The 12331-nt window shown below is 39.6% G+C and overlaps 1 protein-coding gene across 4 annotated transcripts in view; it reads left to right on the top strand.

The window, feature by feature from the left end:
- LOC133455171 (nipped-B-like protein B) overlaps window positions 1-12331 on the top strand; it is a 41518-nt gene that overhangs the window by 20101 nt on the left and 9086 nt on the right. For all 4 annotated transcript variants that reach the window (XM_061734083.1, XM_061734085.1, XM_061734082.1 and 1 more), the window contains 18 exons: window positions 916-1061; window positions 1170-1250; window positions 1984-2084; window positions 2202-2331; window positions 2429-2511; window positions 2733-2865; window positions 2950-3093; window positions 3181-3267; window positions 3441-3658; window positions 3750-3852; window positions 6010-6108; window positions 6892-7038; window positions 9078-9212; window positions 9306-9404; window positions 9503-9556; window positions 9653-9761; window positions 9856-9992; window positions 12187-12327. In XM_061734083.1, coding sequence (XP_061590067.1) covers window positions 916-1061; window positions 1170-1250; window positions 1984-2084; window positions 2202-2331; window positions 2429-2511; window positions 2733-2865; window positions 2950-3093; window positions 3181-3267; window positions 3441-3658; window positions 3750-3852; window positions 6010-6108; window positions 6892-7038; window positions 9078-9212; window positions 9306-9404; window positions 9503-9556; window positions 9653-9761; window positions 9856-9992; window positions 12187-12327 — 2147 coding nt within the window. The remainder of the gene's footprint in view (window positions 1-915; window positions 1062-1169; window positions 1251-1983; window positions 2085-2201; window positions 2332-2428; window positions 2512-2732; window positions 2866-2949; window positions 3094-3180; window positions 3268-3440; window positions 3659-3749; window positions 3853-6009; window positions 6109-6891; window positions 7039-9077; window positions 9213-9305; window positions 9405-9502; window positions 9557-9652; window positions 9762-9855; window positions 9993-12186; window positions 12328-12331) is intronic.

Below are 12331 nucleotides of genomic sequence, written 5' to 3'. Positions count from 1 at the left end.
GTAACGGAGTACATTTTGACCAGTAGTATTTGTACTCTTACTCAAGTACTGGGGTCGAGTACTCTGTCCACCTCTGGGCTACAGTCTTCCTGCAGCGGTCGCAGGTTCGAATCTCGGCCTGCGCACCTTTGCTGCATGTCATCCCCATTCTCTCTCTACCCCCTTCCTGTCTGCAACTTGAATAAAGGGGCCACTAGAGCCCCCAAAAAAAGAGAGTGCCATGGTTGAGCTCTGACACACAGACTGAGCTCTGTGTGTGTAAGAGTGCATGAGCACGAGAGGCGCATGGACAAGAGAGCTACAGTGTTTTGAAGCATTAGGAACAGAAATCTTATCATGTGTTGGTGTTATCTTTTTTAAAATCACTGGTATTGCAACCATTTATTTTTCAGATGTACATTGAATAATTTTATGGTTGCACTGGAAAACACAAAATTCAAAATTTCCACAATGTCCCCCAGCATTTCAGCATAGTTCTAGTCTTGTGGACAGGACAATAAAAATATTTGTGTGTTTATATTTGCTGCCATCAACAAACATAATTTGGAGTGTTTCTCCTGAGAAAGCAAAAGCAGACTGCAAGGCAGTTGCTCTCTTGTTGTTTCATGGTGTTCCAAATGTAGCTCCAGACGGCCATTATAAGACTATGTTTCATGATGATACCTACAATTAACTTAAGACAAGTATGGACTAACCTTAAGAAAACACAGTCAAAACCAAAGACCTTAACCCTGAATGCTCTCAAAGACAGTACATATAAATCTGTTTCACTTTTTTAAATGAGAGACGGTTAAATATATTTGTGATACCTTGTTTACTGAATGTCTCAAGCATGCAAAGACATTTCATTGCTGTTTCAATGTTGTTGTTTTTTGATCAATGTGTTATTACTTCCAATTTATCTTCCCAACCCAGGTGGCAGTTCAAAGTCCAAGAGAGCAAAATTTTCCACCCACAAACAGAAAGTGGTAGTCGTTCTCTACAACAAAGTATGTGATATCATCAGTAACATCTCAGAGCTCCTCGAATTACAGCTGCTAACTGACACCACAATTCTCCAGGTGCAATTTAGAATTTTTGTCGTTCAAACTTTTGAGCTCTTATCAGCTCTGACTGTTTGCCTCTGCCGTATCTGATTTTTTTTTCTATTTCTTTCATAAAAACTTTAGGTGTCCAACCTTGGTATTACACCCTTTTTTGTGGAGAATATCAGGGACCTTCAGTTATGTGCCATCACACTAGTGACAGCAGTAAGTCAGCTTATCTGTTGTTGCTTCAATTCTTTTTTATCCATATTGGGTTTTTTAATATTATGTGTAGGGTTGCCACCTTTCAGAAATAGAAATAAGGGACGCCCTGATTTCAGCAGCGCAGGAGCCAAAAAAAAGCCCCAAAACTTCTAAACTGAATAAAAATGTGTTTATTTTATATGAAAAAACTAAATGCTTTGATTTAAAGTTTAAAGTGCTTTAATAGCATTGAACTTGCATGACTGTAGAGACAGACAACCATACTAGCAACTGAAATATCCTCCTATGCTGTGTACGTCCACATCAGCCCAGATGTATAATATAGCCTACAGGTGAAGAATATGGTGTAAAAGTTAATTTATTTCAATAATTCAACTAGAGTATGGTGTAAAAGTTAATTTATTTCAATAATTCAACTAGAATATGGTGTAAAAGTTAACTTATTTCAATAATTCAACTAGAATATGGTGTAAAAGTTAATTTATTTCAATAATTCAACTAGAATATGGTGTAAAAGTGAATTTATTTCAATAATTCAACTAGAATATGGTGTAAAAGTTAATGAAAATACGGTACAAATCGTGTCCCGTATTAGTTCAATATGGGACGCAACATTTTTTTCTCAAATAAAGGACAATTCCGTATTTTACGGGACGGGTGGCAACCCTAATTATGTGTGACAATTCTGTTGGTGAATTTTGATTCACTCTTTTGCATTTTCCTCTTTTGTTAGGTGTTCGCTCGTTACGAGAAGCACAGGCAGCTCATTCTTGAGGAGATTTTTAACTCTCTGGCTAGAATGGCTGCTAATAAACGAAACCTCAGGAATTTCAGGTAACTGTTCTGTGTACAAGTTGTCTTAGTCAGATTACATAAATTAGGTTAAATCATTATGTCGCTCACCTGTGTGGCTTAGTAAACCCAAGGATACCCTTACTTGATACTCCTCAGGCTCAACAGCAGTGATTCAGATGGACGGCCTTTGTATATCCAGATGGTCTCAGCCCTGGTTTTTCAGCTCATCCAATGTGTGGTTAACCTTCCATCTGAGAAAGAGACAGGAGAGGAACGGAATAAGAAGGTAACCAAGATGGAATGATCAGATTTTTATGTCATATGTATCAGGAAAAAAAGTTCTGATTCAGAAACTGCTTGATATATTGGGTACTTCTTCCTAGGTGGATAAAGACGTCTTCATTACGAACTCTTATGAAACTGCCATGAGGACAGCTCAGAACTTTCTCTCAGTGTTTCTCAAGAAGTACGTTATTATTTTTGTAGTCACTATAAAATGACATGTATGTCTGTTGTCATTTTTTTTGTTTGTTAACCTGAAAGTATAATCTGTTCCTCTGTTGATTTTATCAGTTGATTGTGAGTCAGATTTTCTTTGTACAACAAATCTGTTGCTACTACATGAGCCGCCGTATTAACAACGTCTAAGCTCAAAGACATGTCTCAACATAATATGGCGTGTTTCAGATGTGGCAGTAAGCAGGGCGAGGAGGACTACAGGCCTCTGTTTGAGAACTTTGTTCAGGACCTGCTGTCTGCAGTCAATAAGCCTGAGTGGCCTGCAGCTGAACTGCTGCTCAGTTTACTGGGCCGACTGCTGGTTAGTAGTATTTTTCTCTCCATTATATGTCTGCTACTGTTAAGGTCTTTTTCATTGTGACACTCCACCATGTCTGTGATGCAGGTGCACCAGTTCAGTAATAAGCAGACAGAAATGGCACTCAGGGTGGCATCGCTGGACTACCTCGGGACTGTTGCCTCTCGTCTGCGTAAAGATGCCGTCTCTACAAAGACGGACAAAAGGGCTGTTGATCGCATTCTTAAAGAGGTGAATTACACATTAGAGTTAAACATAGAAACTACCGGCTGGGTTGAACTGCTTTTGATGTGCTCTCTGTGTATTTTTTCTTGTCAGACTCCAGGCAGTGATGAGATACAACCACTACAGAAGGCTTTGTTGGACTTCCTAGATGAGAACATTGATACAGATCCAGCTTTAGTGGTGATTGTTTAATTGTCATTCATTAATATTTATGGACACATTAATTCACATTGTTTTAGACAAAAATTGATTGCTCATACTTATGCTACTTGGTTTCTTGCTCTGTAGACTGTGACTTATGATGTAATTTTTCAAAATCTGCGATCACATATGCATGTATTTGTGTCATCCAGTTTGCCAGGAAATTTTATATTGCACAGTGGTTCAGGGACACAACAACAGAAGCAGAAAAAGCAATGAAGTCTCAAAATGACAGCGACGAGGACTCTAAGGGCCACCATCATTCCAAGAATGTTGACTCAACAGGGGAGATTATGCAGAGAGCTGAGGCACGGAAGAAATTTCTCCGCAAGGTCATCAAGACTTCACCATCAAATTTAATCTCTCAGAGGTAAGTACTGCTTCACTTTGGATAACCGAACCATATTGCTGCGCTGTTTTATTTATTGTGATATTAAACTGCACTCATTACTTTTTTTCAGGATAAACTCGGACATCGTAGACTATGAGGACTCCTGTCTGATTGTCAGATATTTGGCCTCTATGAGGCCATTGGCACAGAGCTTTGATATTTATTTGTCACAGGTAAGAGGATTATTTAAAAGGATATTCTTTTTTTTCTTTGGAGGGGGGTTATGTGAAACACCTGTGAGTTGTTAGAGTTTTACTTGATGAATGCTTAGAGGAGGTCCACTCTTCAGACAGCTGTTTACTTTCAACGCCATAATTTCCACTTGCAAAGTGTCCACACCTCCCAATGTTATGGCGCATTTATACTAGTACCTACTCAGCGCGACTCGACTCAGCGCGACTCGTTTCACCTCCACTCGCCTTGTCCTCGTTTATTTCACCCAGATGAGAAGTAGGAGGGTTGGAGCGAAGCTGCTGTGATGTATTTAATTGTGTGATCTAAATGGAGAAGACAACAACACTAAAGATGTAGAACCTGGAGGAGATGATATATATGTGCTGCTGGGTCTGTGACTAGTGTTCGATATCAAGTTAAAAAATGAGAGTGAAAGAAGCTTCAAGCGGCAACGCTTTTTTTTTTTGTCTCTGCGCTGGAGCTCCTGGTGGATCTTGTCGTTCCTTATCGCCCGTCTACATCCCTTTTTAATTCTCTCCTCAGCCACCAGGTTTATGAACATCTGCACCTCAGAGTTGGATCACGAAACAGACTTTTGCGCTGCCATTGCCAGTTGAATAAAATGAAGAAGCCGCGAGTCGCTCTTTCGCTGATTTCCGCCTCCTGACTCAAACGTCTGACGGGCCCCCCGACCAGTCGGTGGCCTGTAGTGTGATGACGTCAGATCCAGGGCCGACTTAGCCCGCTTAGAACCTCGGCAGAGTAGATACAGAAAAAGTATCTACCGTAGATGACCAAATAGTCGCCCGCGCGCAAATACGTGCCTGTGCTCTAATAGCCTCTAATTTGGCATAATAAACGCCGGTTCAATTAAACGCCCGGGCGACTACCGGTAATAACCTGGTAATAACACTGTATTTGCATTGTATTGTGTACAGTATCGTTCATACTGCTCTGATCAGCTCCGTGTGTCGCCGTTACACAGACAAACTGTCTTTGTATATCAGAGCATGTGAGCGGAGTGAAGCGGCGAGAATTTAGGTTATAATAAGGTTATGGAGATTCTTTATTATTTATCATTTTATTTTTTTATATATTAAAATCCCAAAATATCTGTACCGTTTCTGATTGGGTGGGCACTGCGAATCATTTTTAGACACAACAAAGAACGCGTACTGCAAAAGTTGTGTCTCGGCGGAGGAACCCGGCGTCCCAGCAAAGTGAGAAGAGAAAAAAGGTTTTCTGAAGAGCAGACAGCGCACAACTGAAGGCTGATTTATGGTTCCGCGTTACACCAACGCAGAGCCTACGGCGCATGTTACGCGGCGACCCGCACCGTACGTGGAAATGCGCTCTTTTTTTTTGCTATTAAAACATGATTTGTAATGTGAATTTGCAAAACTTAAACTACAAATAATAGTTTTTGACGTAACATCAGAGATTGTGCATGCTCTCTGTGAAAGGATGAGGCAAATCGGGTCATAGCTGCTTCAACTGTGATTCCTTCACGAGGAGCAACCAGGATTTACAACACGCTTGATTTTCTTGCGACCTCACGATTCGTGATCGGGAGCTCGTCGTGAGGTGTTGTGTTGTGTACAGTGTGTACAATTTTTGTTCCAGTGGTACTATGGTGATCTCATATGTTCTTTGTAAGTAATGGTCTGGTGCTGCTCATTGCAAAAATAAATTGTAGCCTGGTGCAAATACCCGCCTGGTTCTTATAAACGCCTGGGTTCCAAGTGGATTTAGCATATTAAACGCCCGGGCTACTAAATGGTCATCTACGGTACTCGGCACGCCTCCAACCGCCTCCACCCATAGTGGAGAAGCGCAAAACCGGGACGGGGCGGGGCGAGTCGCGCTGAGAAGGTACCAGTGTAAAAGCGCCATTGCTGTATGATGTAAAAGAGAGGCGGTGCAAAAACCCAGTGAGATTTTTGAGACCTGAGTTGTTATAGATATAGAAAAAACCTGGCCCTGAGCTAAGCAGTGCTTAGCCTGGCTTTCCTAAAGTTTATTTTAATCATCAAACCGAGAGTACAATGACCACTTTCTGCTGCGGGTGAGACACTGCCTACTGATAACTACTTCATACTAAATATCCCAAAAATAGTAGTAAATCACTTGCTTTCATCATTCTTTTAAAAATATAGATCCTGAGAGTGCTGGGTGAGAGTGCCATCGCAGTCAGAACTAAAGCCATGAAGTGTTTGTCTGAGGTGGTGGCTGTGGACCCAAGTATTCTGGGAAGGGTAAGTCATCCAAATTGACGTGGTTCTCACTTTTTCTGCCACGCATCCCTTATAGCAAGAAAAAGGTGCAATCAGTGTTCTAGAAGAATATCATTAAAGTTCAATCTAGCAAAAAAAAAAAAAAAGCATCATAGGAATGTGATAGAAATGACGCTGTTTTCCTTTGCGCATCTCTTCAAAATACAAACGATGAAGTGCAAACTTTGCAAACGACAAAATTAACAACCACGTGCTGGTATTTAGAAGTATCAGTATTAGTTTCCTTGTTGGAACTCAATTCACTGTATCACAGCAGTTGCAGCTGCTTTGAGGCTCTTTTTCCACCGGACATATTACATTTTCAAAATAAGGTTCAGTTTGGATCTGTACTTTGTGTTTAGAAAAGGAACAGCAAAAAAAAAAAAGTCACAGAGGCAGAAAATGTCTTTGGTTAGAAAAATAATCAGCCCTCTACCTGGTGAGTTGACGCTCTTCCTCCATTTCTCTCTCTGTTTCTTACTCTGTTTTTCTGCCTCTTTCTGTCTGAGCACCTTTGAAATGTGTTTTGTTTGATCCATAGTTTGAAACTCGCTGCTGTTTTGGATCCTACATATCTGCATTTTTTAAGCAGTCAGTATCATGCATACTTGTCAGAGGAGACACTCCTATATTAATCAATGTGCCTATCTATACAGGCAGTGTAAGGCTTGCGTTTTATCGAAGCTGTGGGGTTCATGCATAACATGCTCTAGGCCTTTTTTCAGCATTAATCTATATCTAACAACCTTCTCATTTATTTTTCAGTTGGATATGCAGCGTGGGGTTCATTGTCGTCTTATGGATAACTCCACCAGTGTTCGAGAGGCAGCCGTTGAGCTCCTTGGACGTTTCGTGCTGTGTCGGCCCGAGCTCATTGAGCAGTACTATGACATGCTCATTGAAAGGATATTGGTAATTTTTACAGTTGTCTTCTCTGCATTTTCCTTTTCAACATAATTGTATGTAAAGTAATGGGAAACCAATCTCACAGTTTTAAGTGGAACACTGCCGTGAATTAAGCCTGATTTAAGGTTCTGCGTTAAACCAACGCAGAGCCTACGCCGTGACGCCGTAGTGAACCCTTCGGACTTCTCCGTCACTCCATTTCGCCGCGGTGCAGTACCCCCCCAGAGCGCTTGTTGATACTTTGTTTAGCTTGCGGCTTTTCCGTTCACAGTGAATCAAAGAGATAAGGACAGCTATTGTGCAAAAAACCAAAACAACCCAAAAAAAATAAAAAATCACACACACACAAAGAAAAGAGCGCTGAAAGTTCACTACTGCTTCATGAACCGGAAGCGGAAATGCGTTGCTACCAAGCGAACCAATCACAGCCCTCTCGGTCTGCGTTGGGTCTGCGTCGCCTCGACACGTAGTTAATTTCTTTGGGAGGTACACGTCAGGCTACGGTGTAGGCTACGGAGAGACTGCCGCGTAGCCGCATACCCTACGACGTAGGCTCTGTGTTGATTTAACGCAGAACAATAATTCAGCCTTTAGTTGTGACCAGAGTTAATTTTGAAGTGCAGAAGTTTGTCTTGAGGTTACATGGTTCTCCAACACTGCCACCTAAATACTGAATGAAATACTGCAGGAATTTGGCAGTTGAAGTGAAGAAATGGAAAAAATATATACATTTAATCATGTTTCCATTTGCTGATTGACAACCTTGGTCTTTGTTTTTGTTTTATATTTTTTACATTTCTTCTGGATATTTTATATTTTCCCCATTTAAAGAAAATTGTCAAAAATTAGAAAAAAGTTTTCTTACACTTTGAAAAGGAAAAGTTTATTTAAGAGTTTTGAGGAGAATCTCTTGCAGAGGTTCTAAATCTGTTTACCAGTTGTTAGAAACTGGCTTGCTTGACAACACCTCAGTCACTGTAGCCAGATTGAGGGGATTTCTGCCCAATTAGGCTTCATTTAAAATATAGGACTGGGCGGGTTGATAACATTTGGGCTACTTTTCCTGGTTTTTACACAATATTTAGGAGAAATTATGAACAAAAAAGTTGGCATTATGGCAGAAAAAAGTAGAAACTTATACAATAAACTCACTGATATTTTATTTGCTTTAATCTACTCAATTTAATTTTAGTCTTTGTTTGGAGCCTGAACTTTTTTTGGCTATTTACCGGTGTTGTGAAGCTTCATTTGCTTTTGACTTGAAGTTTATTATGCATTTAATAATTTACGTTTTAACATAGAGAATGTATGATTTGGGCTGGTTTTTCATTATTTCCGGTTTTATATCGGGCTTGGGCTGGAATCTGTCAGCCAGATCTGGCAACCTTGACCTCAGCGCTGGATTTCTTAGTCGGTGTAGTCTCGAGACAAGGCAAGCAAATATGAGTAAATGTAGATTTGGCGACAAATGGCTTGAAAATTCCAGTTTCTCGTGGTGACTGAAAGTTGTGCCCAAAGATGACAGCGAGGCTTACTGTGTTTTGTTTGTTTTGTTTTGTTTTGTTTGTGTGGTTTGCTGTAAATGTTTTAAGTCGGGCACAATGGGGATCAGAGCGCTGGAGTCTCGTATGCAGAGCGGTAAACAATTAGCCTTCGCTACATGCCGCCTATGCCAGCCTCAAATCAACATCTTTTGCACCGACACCGCTAACGGAGAAGCGGAGTATTGTATTGTGAGTGAGATAGTATTGTGTATGTGTGAGGGAAAGTGTGAGTGAGAGTATTGTATTTTCTGCATGTGCGTACGTACGTGCGTGCGTGTGTGTGTGTGTGTGAGAATTTTGTGTCAAGTGCGTCAAGTAACATAAGTGAGCTTACGTTTCAAGTGCATTCACATTATTACACTGTTACATTGGGTTCAAAGTGTGTGATTGTTTTTTTGGTCTCAAATTTTCTTTGAAAATTGTATTAAAAAGTCTTAGATTTAACTTGGTCAAACCTGTAGACACCCTGCCATGTTCAACTTTACTTTCGTGTTTATATAGGACACAGGTATCAGTGTGAGAAAAAGAGTCATCAAGATCCTCAGGGACATTTGCCTGGAGCTGCCAGACTTCCACAAGATCACTGAGATGTGTGTGAAGATGATCCGGAGAGTCAACGATGAAGAAGGGATCAAGGTTTGAGTTTATTTATGTGTATGTAATTTGTAAAGAGTCAATTTTTAGTTGTTTATGCACAGTTTTATACTTGAATGTCTTTTTATTTTGTAGAAACTAGTGAACGAGACTTTCCAGAAGCTCTGGTTCTCTCCCACGCCCAGTCATGACAAAGATGCTATGACCAGAAAGATCCTGAACATCACAGATGTGGTGAGTACCACTTAAAACAAATATTGTACCATAGTTCAAATAAGACATGTTAATTTAAATTGAATATTGTCATAAACTAACTCATCATTTTAACCCAGGTGCTGGCATGTAAGGATTCAGGTTATGACTGGTTTGAGCAGCTTCTTCAAAATGTGAGTTCTCCTATTGTTTTATACCTCAGCAGATGTTTACATCCATATGTGCTCTCTGATCTTGTCTAATGAATATTTATGGCTGTGATTGTGAAGCTGCTGAAGTCTGAGGAGAAGGCTTCCTACAAACCTGCCAAGAAAGCCTGTGTCCAGCTGGTGGACAATTTGATGGAGCATATACAAACATTTGAAGAGTCCCTTACAGGTAAATGATTGAATTATATTAATTCAAGATATAAAAAAAACACACACTGAGATAATACTGTTGTGCTAAATCGTTTTTTCCGTCTATTTTTCAGAGTGTGAAGATAAAGGTGTAAACTCAGGCCGTCTAGTTGCAAGCATCACTACGCTCTACCTTTTCACTAAAATCAGAGCACAGTTAATGGTCAAACATGCAATGACCATGCAGCCCTACCTGACCACCAAGTGCAATGTAAGTACCATGTCATTTTGTTTAATTTGTTGTTTTTTTTTAAATACTTTTTAAAAATGAAGATACTTCTCAGTCCAACTCCTTTTCTGCTGACGGTCGGCCGTCGGGTTGGTATGTCCTTGGCCTTACATTTTCTCAAATATCTGCAGTGCACCTTATAATCCGGGGTTCCTTATGTATGAATTTTGTTGTGCTTACTGACCTCAAGCCAGTTTTATATGGTACACTGCACTCAAAAATCTGTCAAAATGTTTTAGTGCAACTTTAGTAAGTGAAAAGCTGCTCCACTTGGTTGATTGTCGGACCATTCCCAGCTGAAACAGGGATGTTGTATTTAAGTCAGTCCTTGGTTGGATACGGGTTGCAACTAGGGCTGTTCGATTAATCTATTTTAAATCGTAATCGCGATTATGTAATTAGAACGATGTTAAAATGTGAAAATCGTAAAATCGATTTTTTACTTTTTTTTTTTTTACCTTGTCTGCACACATATTAATGATTGATACCATATTAATGATTCATGGAAATACCTCTCAATACCTGCGACAAGTGCCCCATCGGAGAGGCTCTTTAGTGTAGGAGGGCGTTGTAACATGCCACCGGGCATCCCTCAAGCCAGATGCGGTAGACCGGCTCGTGTTCCTTGCAAAAAACTTGCAAATGTGAACAGCAAATGTAATGACTGACATTACACACCTCTACCTCCTTCATGGGTTGCATTATTATTTAGCATGCAAAGACCCAGTTTAGTTTAATTAGAAAATGTCTTGTTTTATTTAATTGGAAGTATAACTTACTGTATGTTTGCAAGTGCTGATTTGCTGATTTTTTTTTTCAGAGATAAAACTTTATATTTTATTATATTTTTTAAAACTTTTTTTCAACTTATTTTACAGAGCTTTGCACTTTATTCATTCATTTTTGGTTTAATAAGAGCAAAGTTTGCACTTAAAACCCAATGGGGCAAATGTTCAATAAAAAAACAATATATTTGAAATAATTTCTTTGCCTTTTGTCAATTCACAAAATAATCGTAATCGTAATCGAAAATCGGATTTTGAAAGAAAAAAATCGAGATTTTATTTTTGGGCAAAATCGAACAGCCCTAGTTGCAACGTTAAATAACTAATTATGTAGTTGTGATGGGCCTTGTGACTACAGGGGCAGACTAGTGCTCTGTCCAAACAAAGATTAGCGGTGGGAGCACCAATGTTTTGTCTATTAGAATGTATCATCCTCTGCGCTTTAATATCAGTACACTCCTCTGTTTCATCGTCATTTTGCATCGAAACGCCAGGTGTATGTTCTGACCCTTTTACATTCAACTGTTTATTTATATCTACTGCTAACTGCTGGAGGAACATTGCATTCTTTTTTTTTGAATCCACATCACAGAAAATGCAGCCTGTTTTAAACAGTTGAAAGATGTATTTTCCTTTTTTTAATCTCCTACTTCAGAGTATTAGCTTTAAATTTGAGATATAAAATCTATGACATACAGTAAGTGTGTAGAGACTTGTTGAACATATAAAACTGGACCAAAATCTGAATCATCTCTCAGGTCTTATTCCTGGTAACATAGAGACTCAGTTTTCAGTCCAGTTATTCACCTAGTTGGAAAGCATGTGTTGAAGAGGTTTAGCAGGTTTTTCCACAACAGTAGTGCTGACAAGCAGCCGTCATCTAACATCTAGTCCATGTTACCTTACTGTAATTAGATGTCAGGCCAACGTTAGGTTTTTGGCGCAAACCCAATTCTCAAATCTGTATCATAATCCAATTATAATCAAATGTTGTTGTTCCAACCTCACACTAACGGTGTCCGCTATCACAGGCAACAATTAACCAATCAGAGAACAGGACGTTGCTTACCTCCTCCACTTTTTATTTTTTGGATTCGTGGAAGACTAATAATTTAAATTGTGACTGTATTTTTCTGTATAGGTCACAACTGAACGATATTCTGAGTTACTGTGAATGAGTTGAATAAAGTTCAACTCAGCAGACTTTTTTGTTTCAATTTATATATGTTTTATCATGCGCTTATAACCCAGTGTGCCTTATGTATGAAAATAGATCCGTTCATTGATATTGTACCTTATAATGCGGTGCGCCTAATGGTCCACAAAATACGGTAAACTCAGTTGAGGTGCTACATGTTACCGTTTTTCTTTTTTTCATTATGTCATTTTAGACTCAGAGTGACTTCATGGTGATTTGCAATGTGGCCAAGATCCTGGAGCTCGTTGTTCCTCTGATGGAAGAACCAAGTGAGACTTTCCTGACAACCACAGAGGAAGACCTGATGAAGCTTATAATCAAATACGGCATGACGGTTA

Source organism: Cololabis saira, chromosome 11 (genome assembly GCF_033807715.1).
Source record: "Cololabis saira isolate AMF1-May2022 chromosome 11, fColSai1.1, whole genome shotgun sequence".
Taxonomy (NCBI): domain Eukaryota; kingdom Metazoa; phylum Chordata; class Actinopteri; order Beloniformes; family Belonidae; genus Cololabis; species Cololabis saira.
The sequence above is the reverse complement of the archived record's forward strand: the minus strand, read 5'-3'. Positions and strand labels throughout refer to the sequence as shown.